This window comes from Lissotriton vulgaris, chromosome 10 (assembly GCF_964263255.1).
Source record: "Lissotriton vulgaris chromosome 10, aLisVul1.2, whole genome shotgun sequence".
Taxonomy (NCBI): domain Eukaryota; kingdom Metazoa; phylum Chordata; class Amphibia; order Caudata; family Salamandridae; genus Lissotriton; species Lissotriton vulgaris.
Window position 1 is genome coordinate 343362169 of NC_141698.1, and position 21492 is coordinate 343383660.

The following is a 21492-nucleotide window of genomic DNA, read 5'->3' on the forward strand; positions in this document are numbered from 1 at the left end:
TACACCATAAAAAAGAACGACCGGCCCATGCAGCAGTAAACAGGAGCCGCCTGCCAGAGGAAATAAGGTTGGGACTGCATGCTGAATGGAGGAGCGTGTGGTCCCTCCGGCAGCTGACCGAGTAGCTGGGAGATTAGCATCAATCTTGGCGTGTCTGCTATTCTTTTACAATTAAAAAAAAACATTTAATAAAGAAACAGAAAATTATTAAGAGGAGGAGGGACGAGGGGGCAAAGGCAACACAACCGGTAGCGCTCGGAATAGATTATAGATACCCATAAAGGAATAGAGAGCGGCAGTGGGGAACAGGCAGACTATAGAATTTTTTCTTTGGGTGGGTCTAAAGAAGTATGGGTGGGCCATGAAGATGACTGGGTACTGGCCAAAAAACAACAAAGTATTTAATCGATCTGATATTTTAGGTATCGGCCGGGCCGGCTTTAGCGCTTGCGGCACCCAGTGCAGCAATCATTTTTGGCAACCCCTTGCCCTTTGACTGCCTCAGTGGACTCTCTCCCTTCCACCAAGCAAAAGTGCTGTTCATCTCTCTAATCATAAGTTAATACTAAACACACCCTCTAAGGTCGGCGCCCCATCTACCGGCCAGCGCCCAGTGCAGTCACACTGGTCGCACTGCCTTAAAGCCAGCCCTGGTTATCTGCATCTGTCAGCATTTAAGATTGTTAACACAATTGGAGAAGTGTGGCTCAATGATTAGAGCGGCAAACCCTGATGCAGAGGTCTAGCCCGGGACCAGGGTTCAATTCCCCGCCTCGGCGGGTCTTGGGCTCAAAATTCCACTGACCTGATAATTCTCGCCTCTGTGCCTATTCCAATCATGGAGTCCCACTCTGCAACTCTGGGCAATAGCTTGCTTAATCTCCACAACGGCCCCCACAACGCTAGGGATGCCTGGCCTCCACCTTGGGGGTGCCCAGGGTTGGACGCATCACAGGGAAAGCCAGGATGGGTTCCACAGCGGTATTCGTACAAGCGCCTTGAGACCCTTGCGGGTGAGTAGTGCGCTATACAAGTATCAATTTACGATTTACAATTTACAATATTCAGCACACAAACAGCTGCTTTCTTTGATGTGCTTCCGGCTTTGGGGAAGGGAAGGGACGCTGCCGTCAGGTCTTTAAGAAGCAGAACTTTAAGACGTAGCATGCTCCTGGTCATGTGCAGCAGAGCAATGTTTATGTTGCCATACAGAGGTACTTTATAGCTTTTCACGTTTTTAAAAACTTTAGCAGCTTCTTTCTTTGCAATGCATTGAAGTTTAAAAATAAGATGTAACAAGCCCAGAATCATAATTCGGTTTTCAGGATATCCATGTCATTTGTGCATCACAGCTGCTAATAAACTCTGCTGATTTCACACCTCTCCCCAGGCCTGAAAGTATTATATGTCAAAGGTGTTAATCATTAAAATAAACAATAAGGGCGACCCCACAGAAACAATAAGGGCGATCCCACGGAAACATTAAGGTGAAAATAGCTTGTTTTTCAGTTCTGAATGGCCCTGGCGGGGCCAGGGTTTCCTTGGGTGGACCTGGCCCACCCTCTAGAACCGGGCCTGGTGGAGAAGTGAGAAACGGCGCAGGGCCATGCCAATAAAAAATGAGTGCGGCGCATAAAGGATACATAAACCAGGCACCGAAAGGCACATGTAAAAGGGATGATAGCTTCGAAAGAGAAACCACGCCCAAAGGTGGGACAAAGAGCAGCATATCACCAATCAAAGGAAAGCAATTCTGAAAGGCACACACACACAATTTGAAAGTGCTGGGTTTGGCCTTAGCCCACAGAGGGATTACCCCAGGCTTCGCAGAGCAGCACATGCACCCTGCCTCCAGGCTCGACCTGAAAAACAAATATTGGGGCACTGCAAGGATTCAAATAAAGGCAGCAATGGCATATTGCCGACAATCGCACAATCTACTTTGCAATAAAGAGCAATTTTGTTTGTTTGTTGTAAATGGAACAATTCTTATAAGACATCTCTAACAACTCACTCAATCCATAGCAAGACTTTGCATCCACTGGATTTAAACTGTTTTCCTAAATACCATGTTTGTCAATGGGGAAATTACTTAAGCCCTCTGAATGGGGGAATGGCTATCCATTTATTCATTCATTAATGTAAGGATTGCAAATATGTAGCACAGCTCTATTAAGTGCTTAAGGGCTTCATCAAAACACTTTGGGACATAAATAAAAAGTACAACTAGTTTGTGAAGAATTACCTGCACCATCGGTGGAGCTGCTTGTGCAAAAAGAGTTTGCATGCCATAAATAGCCTGACATGCCTGGCTCTGGTAATACAGGGCTGCCTGGGAGTCCACAGGAGAATACTGTTGCTGAGGCTGATCCTGGGGCACTTCCACTGTTTGTGGGCTGGGTTCCCACGAACCATAGTTCTGTATATGCACTGGACTTGATACAGGTACAGGAAGGACAGGTATGCTAATGTCCAGTGGGATCTCTGGTTCAGTTTGTTCTATGTACTCTTCATCAGTTATGTCCATGTCTACTGTGGATTGTTCATGTGAGACTACTCCCATTGAGATCGGTGAGTTCACAGAAGACTCCATAGAATGTGCACCCATCCCCTGGCAGTGCTCATAGCTTGCAGGAGACATCATGGGATCTCTTGGGGGAGTTGGTAACAGTACCTTGCCAACATTGGGGTTGGCGGGATCAACATAGGACTGTATTGGGTATCCAGGGGGGTAGCCTACAAAACTGTGATGTGGATTATTCAAGCCAAGGGTTTCAAAGGAAACGGGTGAGCTTATTTCAGCATTCTGCATTTGCTGCTGTTGCTGTTGTTTCTGAGCCTCCTTCTGAGCCACTTCTTGCTCAAACAACTTTCTGCGTTCCTCAGTGGATAGTTTCTTGCGATCCTTGAGTCGCACTTTCTTCTTCGAAGAAGTAGGTGGTTCATATCTACAAAGAAAGCATCATTATTTTACCAGATGTTCGTGGAAGAAAGTTGCAATATGCAATCACTTACCAGACAGTTAGACAAAAGGATCAATTAAAAATACATGTGAGGACTACTAGCTATTTCCAATGAAGATTCACCCAAAATCACTGCACTGCATGCCGACTGCCAACTAGTGATTGCTACCCTTTGTAAACAACATAACATTTAGCATTTAAAAAATACAGTGAAGACGTGATAGTAATATTCAATTCTAGGTATATCAATGTGGTTGGCGTAATTGTGTGGTTAGGTGGTGCGTGGATGGTTGCAGTGGATTTAGTTTAATTTGTACAGCTGAACCTCAACACTGAACGGAATATTGGCACTAGATGGACACAGTTGTTGTACGTAAACACAAAAGATTCAGCCATACAAAAAGTTTGAAGCTCTTTCACACTCCTTATAGAAATAACAGCCACTGAAAAATATCCTTTATAAATGTAGCAGTCTGATCTGTGGGTAGGTTCAAATGAGGGGAACTCAAGGAGAGCACCCTGCTCAATACTGACCAGGCGGCATATACACTTAGTATCACCCAAACCACATGCCTGAGATGCCCCATTGCTGTAGATGGTACCCGCTTGTCTTGTTGTTATGGGCTCAGCAAAGAAGGGGCGGTCTGATGAAGGTGCAGTGCTGCACTCTGACTTAAATCTCTTGGCGCTCACTTTGGGCATAGTACTAAAAACGACAAGCTATCCTGTGGAACTGGTGCCCTATGCAGGACAGGTTCAGGGCAGCAACGGTGCAACCTGGAGCACCTCCTCCCTATGCATTAAGCAGTGGAAATGGGCTCCACCCCAAAATGGCAACCAGAGGTTTTTTTGCGGCCGGCCCTAGAATGCCATGAGGCCCGTGGGGGAACAGACAGTCTTAGAGACATGCAGGATTTCACAGCACAGAAAATGTACCAGCATTTGTCGCTCAAAAGCGTTGCCTTGAAAAAAACTACCATGGGTCAAGAAAATGTCTCTTCAAGCCCACAGTTTAGCGCTGCCTCCTGCAAAAGACTCCCCGCCATCCTGTTAACCCTCCGTATATATCCCTGGAGGAAATGAGCCACGGAATACATCCGCAGGTAAAATAAACCTAGACATACCTCAGGATGTACTATGGGTTGAATAAGCTGAAACTGAGAACTCTATCGTACAAGATCTTCACAATCCCCTAAGAAAAAGTACATCATAGACCAAATTAACTCTGGGAATAGTAGTTCTATTACAGCTATTGAACTCAACTTATGGGTGCAGCACAAAATACAAATTACAGCAACAAGACCAAGAGACTATTTATATACATATACAATTAGAAAACGTGCTTGAAGAGTGCAATAATCCACATTTATACAGTAAAATTATAATCCCTGCAAGACAAATCAAAATGGCTGGTGTGAAACCAACAAGACAAAGACTGCTTCTGGGAACAACTGTTTACTAGACATTAAATCAAGATGGGAAACCAACAACAAAGCATGGAGTATCAAAACTAGAGAGCACAACCAGACAGAGCAAGGTTTTTCACATTCGTAATAATCAGAGAAAAACACTTAGGAAGACTAACCTGACATTGACTCTATCCCTACTAAGAGTTTTGATAATCCTGAGCAAACTGTCTGCAGACAAGACAAATTGATTTAAGTGATCCAGCAGCTATAAAACAGGACTATACAGCTAGCCATGTAACCTCTTCACAAGACGTACTACCCACTGCATTTGCCCAGGAGAACAATTAATGAGGGCAGACAAAGACACTGAAAACAATCTATCAACTGATCATGACACAGGGAAGAGACATCGGGACAGTAAAAGAGCTGCCACCAGTAAAACTTCCAGGAGTGGTATGCAAGAAGTCCAACCTGGGACCAAATATTGGGAGAACAAATAAAAGAGCTGGAAGAGGGAACTTCAGAACCTGAGGCAGGTATCACACACACACACACCAACGAACATATGACTAGACAGGAAACTCGGATAACAGATATTCAATGGACATTTAAGGATTTTGAAAATAAACAATGCCAGAATAATCCCAGAAGAAATTAATTGTCTTACCTGAGACTGGAGTTTTCCAGTAATTGAATCTTTGATTCACATGCTTTAATCATTCTCCGTCGTCGAGATTGAAGTCCCACTGTACATTATAACAGCAATGCAAATTAAAATATAGACCTGAAAAGGCCATAGGCCCTTTAGTTTTTAGGTCTTGTCCTATTAATCGCGCAAGCGATAATAGGACGAGAGTATAGAGGCTCATCCAAGCTCTGAAACCTTCGCGGATTACACCGAGTGCATGTGCACATGCACGCGCTTTTTACCATTTGCTCCCCCAGCCGCCTGCCTCCGAGAGCTTCACTTCAAAGGCATCCGCTCCCCGCCCACTGCTTCACACTTCACGGCCGCTAGGCCGTGTCTCGCATTTCTCCTCCTGCTTCCCACTTCACGGCCGCCAGGCCGCCTTTCTCCTCCCCCCTCTTCACACTTCCTTCAGTGCCGCTTGTTTTTTAAGACATTGCATGCGTTTGTTATCATGGCAGCTTCAACTAGCCCTTTTGTTTGCTGTTAGCTTTACTTCACGTGCTTTGTTTTCCTTCAAATGTGCACACACAAACTTATCATTATTATTAAGTTGTTTAGCTTTGGAACTTCACGGTGCTTTGCTTTCCTTCGGTTTCCTTTAAATGAGAAATGGAACTTCACGGCGCTTTGTTTTCGACGGTTTTCCTTTAAATGTGCACACACAAACGTATACTTCATTGTTTAGTTTTCATTTGTATGTTTCGAGCTAATAAGTGTTAGCTTTCACAGCTCTTTGTTCTCCGGCGATTTCATTTTAATGCCAGACGGGTTTCCTACAATGCGCACAAACAAGCGTATCTTTTCCGGTGTTTTTCATTTTAATGCCGGACGGGCATTTAATACACCACCATCACGAACTATAGCTCCCGAGCCTATCGATGTTCATTAGTTTGCACAAATAGCGCCTTGCCTGTTCGGTGCCCTTCTCACTGAGCATCACGGTATAGCCATGGTCGTCACTACGCACCTCACTCTAGCCAAGCTCACCACTGTGCAGTGTGCTGTGCTATGCTAATCGCTGTGCAGTGCACCATCACAGCCTTTCTCGCCTCAGTGCAATCAACCCAAGTTGTGTTATCGGTATGACCCTTCAGCAGCACCTCCACCCTGAGGGCCCCCATTCAGCCCAAGGCCAATAAAGAGCTGGAAGATATGTGGCGGGGGGGCTTCTTCGCAATCTGCTGTGGCGGGGACATTCGTTTTCGTGACGCCACTGTGCAGTGCATTAGGAGTTTCTTTAAATAATTGAGAGTGTTACCCCCTAGACGTGAAAAGCACGAATGATGCAGTTTCCAAAACGGCAATTGGTAAATGAAAAGGTCATATCACCACGAGCATTATATTTGGGTGTGTCTTTATACCCTGTGGCTCTCTATACCTGGAGAGTTTGTCAGCGTTGCTATTAATAGGTGGAAGATCAACTACATATGATTCTATTGAGAATAGTTGCACTTGAAGTGCCTGAGGAGTAGTTTAAATTTGGTTATTCTTTTCACTTTTGTTTCTTTCAGCTGATTTAAATTCACTGTCATTACTTTTAATAATCAAGGCTGGCCACATCCTTATGCCCTCTGTTAGAGTCTGTTTTTGTGTCTTTCTGCCCTCTGCATCACCACATCATCACTCAGTGCTACCCCAGCATCACTCGGCGCCACCACATTATCACTCGGCACCACCACATTATCACTCGGCACCACCACATTATCACTCGGCACCACCACAACACCACTCAGCAGCACCACAACATCACTCAGCAGCACCACAACATCACTCAGCAGCACCACAACATCACTCAGCAGCACCACAACATCACTCAGCAGCACCACAACATCACTCAGCAGCACCACAACATCACTCAGCAGCACCACAACATCACTCAGCAGCACCACAACACCACCACTCAGCAGCACCACAACACCACCACTCAGCAGCACCACAACATCACTCAGCAGCACCACAACATCACTCAGCAGCACCACAACATCACTCAGCAGCACCACAACATCACTCAGCAGCACCACAACATCACTCAGCAGCACCACAACATCACTCAGCAGCACCACAACATCACTCAGCAGCACCACTCAGCACCACCACATTATCACTCAGCACCACCACATTATCACTCAGCACCACCACATTATCACTCAGCACCACCACATTAACACTCAGCACCACCACATTATCACTCAGCACCACCACATTATCACTCAGCACCACCACATTATCACTCAGCACCACCACATTATCACTCAGCACCACCACATTATCACTCAGCACCACCACATTATCACTCAGCACCACCACATTATCACTCAGCACCACCACATTATCACTCAGCACCACCACATTATCACTCAGCACCACCACATTATCACTCAGCACCACCACATTATCACTCAGCACCACCACATTATCACTCAGCACCACCACATTATCACTCAGCACCACCACATTATCACTCAGCACCACCACACTATCACTCAGCACCACCACACTATCACTCAGCACCACCACACTATCACTCAGCACCACCACACTATCACTCAGCACCACCACACTATCACTCAGCACAACCACATTATCACTCAGCAGCACCACAGCAGCACCACAGCAGCACCACCACCACAGCACCACTCTGCACCACCACCACAGCACCACTCTGCACCACCACTCTGCACCACCACAGAATCATTCAGCACCACCACAGCACCACTCTGCACCACCATTCTGCACCACCACAGAATCATTCAGCAACACCACAGCACCACTCTGCACAACCACAGCACCACTCAGCGCAACCACAGCATCACTCAGCGCAACCACAGCATTACTCAGCGCAACCACAGCATCACTCAGCGCAACCACAGCATCACTCAGCGCAACCACATCACTCAGCGCAACCACAGCATCACTCAGCGTAACCACAGCATCACTCAGCGCAACCACAGCATCACTCAGCGCAACCACAGCATCACTCAGCGCAACCACAGCATCACTCAGCGCAACCACGGCATCACTCAGCGCAACCACGGCATCCCTCAGCGCAACCACGGCATCACTCAGCGCAACCACAGCATCACTGGTTCAAATATGTTCTCTCAATGTTTCAAGCTTTATTACAAATGTCACAAAAAGATGTTAATATTTCAATTCTGTTCTTGGATTTTCGTCACAATAAAATACACTGAACATAATCTTTACAAAAGTTATTTACAAAAGTTTAAGCTATTGCCCTTATAAATTACAATCACTTTAATTTAAGTATTATTGATTTAAAAAAATTGAAAGACATTGTTATTTGTATAATCATACATCTAAGTCACGTAAATACAAAACATGTTGCATTACAAATGCTATAGGTGTCACATTTGCGAAAGTTATAACTATTGGCATTGTAAATGACAAAGCTATTAATTTAGCTATTTTCAAAACCAACACATAAATAAAAAAATTGTCATTTACAAGACCAATAGCTCAAACTTTCCTAATGCGAGACCTATTACATTGCCAATGCTTGTTATAATAGATATTACTAATTGTTAAAAAAAGAGACCAAACCTAGGTTTGAACCAATGAGGTTGCCACGCTCTCTAGAACACTCTTGAGAGAAGCTACAGTCCCTCAGATCTTCAAAGCACTAGTGTAGGAGATGCAACCAAATAAAAAGAAGAAAGGTGAATTTCTCAGGGGAATCAATATTTCAATACGGGAGAAGGAAAATGCTACTTACCAGTATGCATCTGTTCTTGGAATGTAGGGCTGCAGAACCACACACTCTTGCATTAGATCACCATCTGGTGGTGGGCCCGGATGATTACACTTTGTTGTTGTCTTGGAAGAGTCTCTGTCTGCTGGATGACTACTCCCTTAGACCGTAGTGCACATGGGCATCGACTCCATCTTCAGACTGTTTTCGCCATTGGGCAAATGATGGAGTTGTAAGAGTACAGATAAAGATGACCATGTGTTGTGTATCTAAATAAGATAATACTGGAACAGATACAGGTAGCCAGGGAGGCGGGTGGGCGTGTGTGGTTCTGCAGCCCTACATGCCAAGAACAGATGCATACTGGTAAGTAGCATTTTCCGTTTGAGGCATTTTGGCTGCAGACCACACACTGTTGCATAGATTGCACAGCAGTTTCTCCCTCAGCGGCGGCCACCCGCATCGGTTGCAGAAGTTTAAAATAATGTTTTTAGTACAGCCTGGCCCACACTTGCTTGTTGTTTTGCCTGCACATCTACACAGTAGTGTTTTGTAAATGTGTGCGTAGTAGACCATGTAGCTGCTTTACAGATCTCATCTAATGGTATGTTTCCTAAAAATGCCATAGATACTTTTAACTTACGGGTAGAATGAGCCCTAGGAGAAATGGATAGAGTGCGTTTTGCTTTTTGGTAGCAAATTTGAATACACTTAACAATCCATCTGGCGGAGGAGCTACGCCAGCAAACAAGATGGCCGCGTAAGCTCCCGGCTCCGCCGACCTCAGACTCCTGCCAGAAGATCCTGTTAATTATCCTGTTTTTGCGCCCTGCCTCCGTGTGTATGAACCGGACTGGAGCTTAACGGTGCAATCCCGAGATTTCTACCAGTTTGGTACACAAAGATACGTCGTGTGGCAGTTTCCGGCCTAGACCAGCCTGGAAGCCAGGGTCTGGAGTACTGACCCTGCCGGGTTTCAGTTGAACAACATCGGCTGTAGTTGTGTGACAGGGTCCAGTCTACCGAGGTGAAACATTTTTCCTTGGACCGAAGAAGACGATGGCTGGCTGTCCCCCTCTGACACCGTCCGTTCTGCACCCACCTATTCTCCCCGGGGAGACCGGGCTCTCTGGGTACGCGAATATGACCGAAACTGAGCGAGACGTTGTGGAGCGGACTGAGAGTGACCCGTCACTACGAACGGTGTTGGCAGCCATAAGGTCACTTCATGTTTGCGTTGAAGCCCACATCCACAAAATGATAGTGTCTTTGACTGGAACTGGGCGGATCGGACTGGACCCTGGTTCACTACAAGAAACGAAACGACTCGAGATACCCAAGATGGCCACTTCGATGGAGGAAGCAGACCCCGTACTATGGGAGACGTTGGAACCTTTGACCAGTGTGTTGGGTGCCGAGAGCATGCTTGATGCCGCAATTGGATTGTCAGGCCTACGATCGTTGCCGACTATGGAAGGACTACCTGATGCTCCCTTTCCGGAGACTTTTGATGGGAACTGTTGTTGGTTTGGAACTGCATCACTCCCCTACACATCGGTACCGCTTAGATGGTGGATGAAACAACTTTGGGAATCCATGACGATGTGGGGAGTCTTTGGACTTAGCGGAGTTCTCAACACTTTCATCTCTCTGCTTCGTCTTGGTTTGAACTTTGCTGCAGCTTTTTTGTGCATGGACTATCCTGTGGAAGTGGCAGTTTGTCCGGAAGGGGCGCACATGTTTGATCTGAATGGTCAAGGATGAGACTGTGTGATTGAGTTTGCCATCGGGTATTACTGAACACGGGGTTTGCAACCACGATGCGCTCGGGAGGTTGGGCGGTGTTTGGAGTTTCCCCTGTTGCGCTACGTATTTGCAGCTTAACCCCTTCGATGCTCATGACGAGCTCAGCTCGTCATGAGGCATGGTTGAGCTGTGCTGATGACGAGCTGAGCTCGTCATGAACAATGGGATTTACACATCAGTCAGCACAGGAGGGGAAAACCATTAGCAGCGATGGTGTTAATAGATCGAGACCTTAGTCTGGGGATTCTTGGCTTTGGCGGGGGCGGAGACCAGGGCATGTATGAAGATGCCCTCCTCCATTTTCTACTTTTAGTATTTAGTTAGTTGGGGCGACAGGCACACTGCTAGTTGGTGTTAGACGACAGCCATATGCAGGGGTGCAGAGTGGGGGGATAGGTTTATTGCTTTGTCTTTTTTGTTTTTATGGTTTCTTTTTCTTCACACTCTCTTTCACTTTCCTTTTATAAGTATAATTGGTGGAACATCCTGACTTTGTTGGTATTCCAGTATCTGGTGCTCATACTTTTCCTATTATCCCGATTTTATGGATGGGCAGACTCTGGGACCTTGCGCTTAATGTGAATTGTATATTGTACTGTGGCACATCCTGTTTCTCATACATTGGCGTAGGCGTCTCAGCCATCTCCTCACTGCTTAGTATCCATTCTGTATTTACATTTGTTAGTCGTTTTATTATGTCTGAATGTATGGCACCTGATATGTCTATTACTTTCTTCGTTTTGAAACTAATAAAAAGATTTACAAAAAAAAAAAAATCCATCTGTCAATGCCTGATTTAGAAATGGGATTGCCTTTATGTGGAGGTAAAAAGGACAAAAACAGTTGTTTAGTCTGACGAAAAGGTTTTGTCCTATCAATGTAGTAGAGAAGGGCTCTTTTTACATCTAGTGTGTGTAGAGCTCGTTCTGCAACCGCTTGCGGAAAAAATATTGGCAACTCAATTGATTGGTTGAGATGGAACGGTGAAATGACCTTTGGCAAAAACTTTGGATTTGTTTTAAGAACCAATTTATTGTGATTAAGTTGTATAAATGGTTCTTGAATTGTTAGTGCCTGGATCTCACTTACTCTTCTTAGTGAGGTAACTGCTACTAGAAAAGCAACTTTCCATGTAAGAACCTGTAACTCACACTTCTGCAATGGTTCAAAAGGTAGACCCATAAGTCTTGTGAGAACAATATTTAACTTCCATACTGGAGAGGGTGGTATTCTGAGAGGAATTATTTGCTTAAGTCCTTCCATAAACGCTTTGATTGTAGGTACTCTAAATAATGAAAAATGTTGTCTGTTTTGGAGATATGCTGCTATAGCAGCAAGATGTAACCTGATTGAGGAGTGCGCTAAGTTAGATCTTTGTAGATGTAACAGGTAACCCGATTGAGGAGTACACTAAGTTAGATCTTTGTAGATGTAACAGGTAACATATGATATTTTGTATGGAAACATCTAAGGGGTTGACGTTGTTATTTGTGCAATAGACAACAAACACTTTGCTGCATAACATGCTCTAGTGGTAGGACGTCTTGCTTCTTTAATTACATTCAAGCAATCAGGAGGTACATTTAGATATCCAAACTCTAAGACCTCAGCAGCCAGCTCGCTAGATTGAGCTGCATTGCGTCTGGATGCATAATCTATCCATGGTTCTGTGTCAGTAAATGTGGGGAGAGTTTTAGTTTGTGATGTGGTACTACTGAGAGCTGTAGTAGCGTGGTGTACCACGGTTGTCTCGCCCACGTTGGTGCGATGAGAATCAATGTGAGAGAATGTTGCCGTAGCTTGCGAACCACTAATGGAATTAGTGGGAGAGGTGAAAAAGCGAACGCAAATTTGTTTGACCAGTTCATCCATACCGCATTGCCTTTGGACAATGGGTGTGGGTATCTGGCGGCGAAGCTTGGGCATTTGGAGTTGCAGTGTGTAGCAAACAGATCTATCTCTGGTTGGCCCCACCTTTGAAAAAATGGCTGAAGAACTTGAGGATGAAGTTCCCATTTGTGTATCTGTTGTCTCCGACGACTTATCAGATCTGCCAATTGATTGTGAACTCCTGGTAGATGTTCTGCCAACAGAATTTTTTGGGGAGGAATGGCCCACCTCCAAACACTCTGCGCCAGCCGGGAGGGCTGTAGGGAGTGTGTCCCTCCTTGCTTTTGAATGTAGTACATTGCTGTCATATTGTCCGTCCGGACTAGTACAGCCTTGTTTGATAGGTAATGTTGAAACGATTTTAGAGCTTGAAAAATCGCTAGTAACTCCAGATGATTTATGTGAGGTACTTTTTGTTGCAGTGTCCATGTACCTTGTACTGTGTGGCTTTGTAAATGCGCTCCCCATCCCGTGAGAGATGAGTCTGTGATCAGTATCATTTGTGGAACAGGTTCTATAAACGGCCGGTCCTTGGAAAGGTTTTTGGTGTTCCACCATTGCAGAGAGCGATATGTCCGGTCGTCTACCACCATCAGATCTGTTATTTCTTGATGAGCCTGATTCCACTGACTTGCCATGCATTCTTGTATGGGGCGCATTTGTAGTCATGCGTATGGTACTATGGAAATGCAATATGCTATCATTCCTAATAGTTGTATAAACACTCAAGCTTGTAGTTAGTGTTGTGGATGGAATCTTTTGATGGGACACTGAATAGTTTGTATTCTTGTTAGGTTTGGGTACGCTATTGCCTTGGAGGTATCTATTGTGGCACCTAGATACTGCTGAGACAGGGATGGTTGTAGATGTGACTTCTTTTGATTCACTGTAAACCCCAACTTGTGCAGCAGGCAGATTGTCTGATGCGTGTGCTGTACACATTGGTTGTATGACTTGGATTTTATTAACCAGTCGTCGAGATATGGGAAGACAAGAATGTTGTCCCTTCTTAAGTGTGCTGCTACTACTGCTAGACAATTTGTGAACACTCGAGGTGCTGTTTTTACTCTGAAAGGGAGTAGCTAGAATTGGTAGTGCTGACCTTCTAGTACAAACTGTAGGTACTTTCTGTGAGATTGATGAATGGGAATGTGGAAGTAGGCGTCCTTGAGGTCTAATGTGGCAAGGAAGTCGCCTTTCTCTAGTAACGGTAGAACCTGTTGCAGTGTGACCATATGTAAATTGTCTGAATGTATGTACAGGTGTCTTAGATCTATAATACGTCTGAGAGACCCCGTCCTTTTTGGGTATGATAAAATAAAGAGAGTAAACCACTATGTTCTGATGTTCTTTTGGTACTGGTTCTATTGCATTCTTTTGCAGTAGAGATTCCACCTCTTGTCTTGGTAGTATGAGGTGTTCCTGTGACATGGGACACTGTCTGGGTGGTATTTTTGGAGGAGTGGAAGTGAGCTCCAGGCAATAACCTGACTGAATTATTTGTCTCACCCACCTGTCTGTGGTGATGGAGTTCCAGACAGGTAGGAACTGTTGTAACCTCCCCCCAACCGGAGTGGAATGGTCTGGGGGGATGGAAGGAAAATCACTGTTTGGGAGTAGAGGCGTTGCGATTGTTGTTGCCTCTACCTCTGCCCTTATTGTTGTTTCCTCTATACCCTCCTCTATAATATCCCTTACTGGGCGAGGTTTGGTTGGGCGCTTTATAAGTAGAGGAGGTGTTGTCAGTTTGGAAACTTTTAGAGGCGCCCCTATATGAGGAGCGAGGAAAGGAAGGTCTATGGGCTTGAGTTTGTAAAGCTCCCATCAATTTTGCCGTATCGTTATCTTTTTTAATTTTTTCCAGTGCACTGTCTACATTTGGACCGAAAAGATGTTGTTGGTCAAATGGCTGGTTTAAGATACTGGCTTGTACTTCTGGTTTGAACCCAGAGATGCGTAACCATGCATGTCTGCGCAACAGTACCCCTGTATTTACTGCTCTAGATGCGGTGTCTGCAGTGTCTAGTGCGCATCTTTTGGAGGTATTTGTTATAACCTTGCCTTGTTGTATTAAATCAGAAGCCCTAGCCTTATAATATTCTGGCAAGTGTTGCATGAGTGACTAACTCATAATGAGCTCTGTCATATCTCACTAACAGAGCTTGAGTGTTAGTAATCCTCTATGTATTGGCTGCTTGTGAAAGGGTGAGTTTTCCTGAAGCATCCAAAAGCTTAAACTCTTTGTCAGGGGGTGGAGCATCCCCTGTTGTCTGCATGTTGGCTCTCTTTATCGCATTTGACAATACCAGTGAGTTTAGTGGCAACTGCCCTTTAATATATGCTGGATTAGTTGGAGCCGCTTTGTATTTCTTTTCCAGTCTGGGGTTAATTACCCTGGCCCTGACTGGGTCTTTAAATATTTCTAGTGCGTGTTTTACTAATCCATTACGTATTGGAAGTGTGGTTGTGGTCTTATGTGATGTTAACAGTGTGTCCATTAGGAAGTCTTCTTCTAGTGGATCTGTATGTAAGTCTACTCCATGGAAAGTAGCTACTCTATGGATGAGCTGCGTGAACCCAATGTTGTCATCTGGTGGAGATGATCTAGACGGGTATGCATCGTCTTGTAGTAGATCTGGTGCATCTGGTGCATTATAATCTTCCCATGGGCCACCTGATGGCCCAGCTATATCATCTGGGTCATTAATATCATCCATTTGATGATCACTCTCTACCCCCTGTGAATAGGTATTCCCATAAACCTCTTGTGGTATAAGGCTATGTGTACTAGCTGGTGAATGTACAGGAGAGATATCTGCTGGTATTTCTACTTCTGGTGAAGGAATTCTTATAGGGGAAGTTTGAACATGCTTTTTTAGAGGAACTGACGATGGTTTGGGATAGTCCCTTTTCCTCTTTTCAGGCACTGTGTATACATGTCCAGTCTTTGGATGAATTTTGAGAGTCTTTCGCCTTACATCAGGTTGGAAAAGCTCTTCTTTTGGCAAATCCTTTTTCGGTGCCAATTTATCTTGTTTGGGGCCGACAGGTTTAGACTTTGCAGTGTCTATTGTCTTTGGAACGTGTTTTGGTTTCGGTTCCGAAGACTTTTCTCGTCTTTTCTTTGGATCTGTGCTTTTTGGATCCGAAGCTTTTGTTCCCGGGTGTTTAGATTCCTCTGCCTTTGGAGCTGAAGTATGTTTCAGTATCGGAACTACTTTCGGGTCACCTTTTTTCGTTACCGGGATCGTTTTCGGTTCGGTAACTTTGGGAACCTCTTTCGGTGCCGAACTTGGTTTCGGTTCGGTTACTTTCGGTACCGATGGATGTTTCGGTGCCGGTGTTGACTTCGGCTTAAACACTTTCTGCTTTTCGGGACTGACAGACTGACTCGAGCCCGAGTCGACTGGAGGCTTTTTAGTACTCTTCGCTGCCGAGCCCGAAGGCGGGGCGCGGACCCGAAGGTGGCGGTGGAACCGAAGCCTTTAGCCCGGTATGGGGCGTGAACAGGGTCCACGCTCTTACTCACGAACTGTTGACCAGCTGGAAGAAGACAGTCATCTTCGGATCGATCCTCGGCTCAAGAAGCTGACTTTTCTGCTTCGGAAGCGACGTCTTCTTGCTGTTCTTCGGCGTCTACCTCGATCGGCGCCTCATCTATGATGAGGTCTGGTGTCGACGACGATGGCTGCTCCATGGCTCTTTGAGCTAGACGGTCCCGGATTGTTTTCTTGGACTCAAACGAAGCGCAGGCCTCACAGTCTCGACTCACGTGCTCTGGAGACAAGCTCAGGTTGCAAACCTCATGAAGGTCGGTGTGGGGAAACTTGTGTCCACACTGAGGGCACTTCTTGAACTGTGTTCTTTCCATGAGCCAAATGCCCAATGGCGCAGTGGGCTCGAAGGCCCCGACGAGCGCTGGAATCGAGAAGTGGAGCCTTATGTACAGCATAGCTGTGAACCCTTGCTTTGTACTGCCTGCACGAAATGCTTTGTCTTATTTCTTGCGCGAAAAGCTTTGCAGTTAATAATATAGCCAGGTTCTTGGACCCTCACGGCGACCCATTTAGACCCCCTTCGAGACTCTTTAAGGCTCCCAACTCAGGATCCAGACCAACACAGCGGATTCCTCAAGCTCAGTCCCACAGAGCCCCATTTCTGAACCCCATCGAGACTTTTTAAGGCTCTCAATTCAGGATCCGTACCTATGCGGCGGACTCCGCAAGTACCCAGTACTGATTCTGTGTTTTACAGACTTCCAACTGGCTGGCGGTGTCGTTTGACTTTCGAAACCACTCATTCCATCTGACCGACCTGCCTCTTTTACACAGACGCTACCCCCTGCCAGTCATCGATTGGTTTTATCATTTTCCCCGTCCTCTGATGTTCCACGCCTTCTGAGCACCTCTGTTTTTACCACAGTCGGAATCCCCACGACTTATTGATAGTCTGCCCCACCTGTTTCTCCACCGTTCTGATGAAGACCCTCTAGCAAGGTCCCATTCAGTACCTGCAAAGTTTATGGGTCGAAACGTCGACACACTCCCACTTTCCTCAGCTTCCGCCATTATCTGTCATTTTTGCCTTTTCCTTGGAAGCATGAGATAGTCTTGATTTATTTGTGAACCGTTGGTCATGTGCTATTTTTATGTATTAAGGTCAAATTGACCATTAATTTGTCACTTGTCCAGCTTTCCCACACTTTTCCATCACCACCTTGGCCCTTCCCTTCCTTTAGGGGCACTAATCGTGTATACATATTTATGTATTTTATGAATAACATGCAATTGACTGCATTCGCTTGTTGTGATTAAAAACAATGTTAACAATTTCTTTTGGATTTAGTTTATAACTTATTGTGATTGCTGTATATTGTTCTTCATTGTTCTGGGACCACTTTACATGTTGTAAGGAGCTAAAAACTGCTATGGGGCCTTTCGGGACAGATTATGGCGTCATTTTGTTGTCCTTGAAGCCCAACATCCTCAGTGTAACCAGAATATGGAGAAACAGCTGTATCAACTACTTTGTTTCAACAAGAAGCTTTAATGTAACCCTCTTTTCACCCAACATGGCTATTAAATAACATTTGTGAAGGCTTAAAGCAACAAAGAACAATTGGGTTCCGGTGCAAGCACGCAGCATGCGCCCGTTACTGGCCATGCAGAAGACCTCCGCTACTCCTTCATAATATTGAAGACTATGGTGCTGGAGAAGGAAAGAGACAGCCCGCCAGATCAGACAGTGCTCACTCTCACCTTGCGAGATTTACCCGATGCCATAAACACGCTCAGAGCCCCAACGTGAAGTGAATGTTTCTAAAACATCTCTGTATGCTTCTAGTAACTAAAAAGGCGCGCATCTGCTAATGTTAAAGTGAGACATGCTGCCTTTGTGAAAGTAAAAGCGGGTGGGCAAGAGGAAGAGACAGCAAGCCTCTCAGTGAAGGGGGGCTCGAGCGCGAGGCATGGACACAAATTGAAGAGACGCATCGCGCATGCGCTGCAACGATAGGCGAGTGGACGGGGCCTAAGGGAGACAGGGCGGTAACAAACCCCACTTCCAAAGAAACCCGACAGAAAACCAACGACTATAGATCTCACAAGCGAGCAGCGGATGCGCTGCAACGCAGGAGAGACCTAAAAAGGACTGCTAGCGTCACATAACAGATAGGAATAGGTGTCTCGCTCTAAAACATAAAGAAAAATACTTTTTTAAATCCCACAATAAAACTGACTTTCCTGTCAATAATAAAAGCTTCTGAGGAAGTTGATTTGTGATAGGGATACTACCACTCACTGCAAGCAAAAAGAATTATATGGATATGATTGGACTGATCAGGTTCTGGCATCCTTAAAACACTAGTGTTCTTTTTCACTCTAGTGACAGTTAAGTAAGAAAAGACTATTTCCATAATTACTTTCCAATTTTCAAACGGTGTTTATTTTAAGTCCAGTGTAATTTGGCATTACTGATTTTTTTAAATAGTTGCATTAAAAAAACGGAAAATGTTGCCTCCTTTAGGCATGCGTTAAAATTTGAAAATAAAATCAAAGTGCCCTTCAGAAATCTGTACTATAGTTTATAAATATAATTGGAAATCATTTGATGGAGCATTATAAGGAACTGTGCTGAAATTAAGTGCATTTTATCAGGACAAATTTGATTGAAATAGCCACATTTTAAAATGACTGAAAATGTTGCCTAGTATACAAGGGTCTTCAAATTTGAAAATAAACACATGAAGTCTTCCAGGAGTCTGTGCATCCAAGTAAATGGTGAAACGTTTATGAATAACAGAGATTTACAGGAGAGAGAGAGGGTCTAAGACATTATGGTCTAGACTTACTACAAGAACATTATCAGCGGAATCAGACTTATGGGTGTAGTGAAAGTGGTAACAGGTCTGTGGTTACCGTAGAATTACATTTTGATTGTGCTTAGGAAGCTGGTTTGGGATGGGGCAGTGTCCTTTCGGGTGAAATGCATCAAATGTAAAAAGGTTACAGGGGAAAAAAGGTGTCTGCTGACGGGTAAGTAACAGCAAAATCAGGTTAATTCCTGAACTCTAACACAATATTGTCATGCATAACAACTTCTCCCTAGAGCTACTTGCCTGTCTTCTTGTCTCTTTCCTCTTTGTTCGTATCCTGAGGGTGGGGGTGATAAAGATGGCTTTCGTTTCTTCTTCTCCTTGCTGAGGGTCTGCCTCTCAAGTTCTCGCTCACGCTCTCTTTCACGTTCTCTTTCTTTTTCTCGCTCCCTCTCACGCTCTCTTTCTCGCTCCCTGCTTTGGTTGGAAGCCTTCGTGGACTTCAGAGATGAAGTTTGTTCTCGCGGAGCAGAAGCAGAAGCATCTCTTCCTCGATCGACTGCAACTAAGATAACACAAGATCAATAATGCACAGCAAACTGCCTCTTGGCATTTATTAACAATCATTAACCAACGCTGCATAATTATTGCACTAGTTTTGAATCAACAAGAAACTGTGTCAGTCTCACGAACACTAACACCCATGACCAGCAGGTTACAAACTCGTCCAAAACAATTTGCCACCAAGAAAGATACTATCTATGTGAGTTAATTCCCAGTTAAAAGGATAACTTCAGATGATATCAATACATGTGATTCCTGGAGTAATACTGCAGCTAATACAAGTGGATACACAATAATTACATGCATTTTTGCAGTACTAGTCGTTTCTATCTGTATTAATAAATTTTTAAGCCCCCTTCCTCACATTCTAAACAGAATTTAATCAACAAATGCTGTTAACACGTTGATCAGTACTCTCCAGCTGTAGCTCCTACAACTCAGAGGTTGTAAAACATTCACAAGAAACCTATCAGTCTCATCGCTAGCTGCACTATGCACTATATGTGTGATCATAGTGTTAAACGTTAAAAATTTTATTTTGTTAAATTAATTTCGTCTCTCAGCCATTTTGCCGGTCAGCCCCATTTTGTATTTCTGCAGGGACTTTCATGAAGTCAGAAGTTACGTGTTCACTGAAAGCTGGTTGTGGTGATAATGCTCACTGTGAGAACGTGGCTCTATATATACTGGACCAGAATAAGGTACAGTGTGTATAGAGTCCACAAAACGAATAGTTTCTTACCTGTCGGTGTAGTTTTGCAGCTTGAAGATCTTTCTGGATTCACTATGCTGTGCATTATTCCGCGATCTGGTGGTTGGGTCCGGATTCGTAGTCTTTTTTTTTTTTTTTTTTTGTAGCCCAGGTGGGCGTCGACGTCCCACCATTTGGTGCACTTTCGTGACGTCGACACGCTTCCTGCGGAAGCTCCCACCCTTGGGCGCCATCTTCGGATTCTTTTTTCTTTTCTCCTTTGTGGTGAATCCATGGCTATGTGTATTAAACTTTCCTTCAACGTAACTTTCTTACGTATATATGTCTTTGTTAAACGTTCCTATCTTGCTCCATGTCCTTCCACCTTCTCCAGCCTCATCTTTCTGGCGGAGGTGGGTGGGTTCGCTAGTGAATCCAGAAAGATCTTCAAGCTGCAAAACTACACCGACAGGTAAGAAACTATTCGTTTTGCAGCGTGAATCTTTCTGGATTCACTATGCTGTGCATAGATTTCGTAGCGGTTTTGTCACTCATGTGGCGGCTGGGTGGAAGATGAGCGTTGGTTGTTAAAGATATGTTGAAGCACTCTTTGGCCCACTTGTGCTTCCTTGTTCATCTGCACATCTACGCAATAGTGTTTAGTGAAAGTGTGCACTGAAGCCCATATTGCCGCCAGGCATATGTCTTGGATGGGCGTGTTTGCCAGGAAGGCGATCGTTGCCCCTTTCTTTCTGGTTGAGTGGGCTCGTGGCCCCTCCGTGAGCTCTTCACCAGCTTGCATGTGGCAGAGCTGTATTGTTTTTGCAATCCATCTTGCTATGGTGTTCTTAGTCACTGGTCTACCCAGGAGACTCCTTGCGAAGGACACAAAGAATTGTTTTGTCTTCCTGTGTTCTTTCGTCCTTTCTATATAGTGCATTACTGCCCGCCTTGCATCCAGAGTGTGGAGTGCCCTCTCCGCATTTGACGTGGGCTTCTGGAAGAAGCTAGGAATCTGGTTACTTTGGTTCATGTGGAATTTAGATACTACCTTGGGCATGAAATGCGGGTCTGTCCTCATCACGACCCTATCACTGTGTATTTGTATGTACGGTTCTTGCAGCGTCAAAGCTTGTAGCTCGCTCACTCTGCGTAGCGATGTTATTGCTACTAGAAAGGCTGTCTTCCTTGTCAGCATTTGTAGGGACGCTTTATGGATGGGTTCAAACGGTGGCTTCATGAGTTCCGTCAGTACCACGTTCAAGTTCCATGCCGGCGGCGGCATCCTCTTGGGTGGCGCTATTCTCTTCGCTCCTTCCAAGAACCTTTTCACTACTCTGGAAGTGAAGAAACTTCTCCCTGTTTCTCCTCTTGTGTATGCCACAATCGCTGCCAGGTGAACCCTCAGCGAGGACGAGCTTAGTTTGGCTTTGATCAGGTGCGTGAGGTATCTGAG

At 44.9% G+C, this 21492-nt stretch overlaps 1 protein-coding gene across 2 annotated transcripts in view; it reads right to left on the reverse strand.

Annotated features, from left to right (window-relative positions):
- The window catches only part of SETD2 (SET domain containing 2, histone lysine methyltransferase), a 1045105-nt gene that overhangs the window by 341748 nt on the left and 681865 nt on the right, over nucleotides 1-21492 (reverse strand). For both annotated transcript variants that reach the window (XM_086941119.1, XM_086941120.1), the window contains 2 exons: nucleotides 19085-19346; nucleotides 2246-2948 (listed from right to left, as the gene is read on the reverse strand). In XM_086941119.1, the coding sequence (XP_086797245.1) occupies nucleotides 2246-2948; nucleotides 19085-19346 (965 nt within the window). The remainder of the gene's footprint in view (nucleotides 1-2245; nucleotides 2949-19084; nucleotides 19347-21492) is intronic.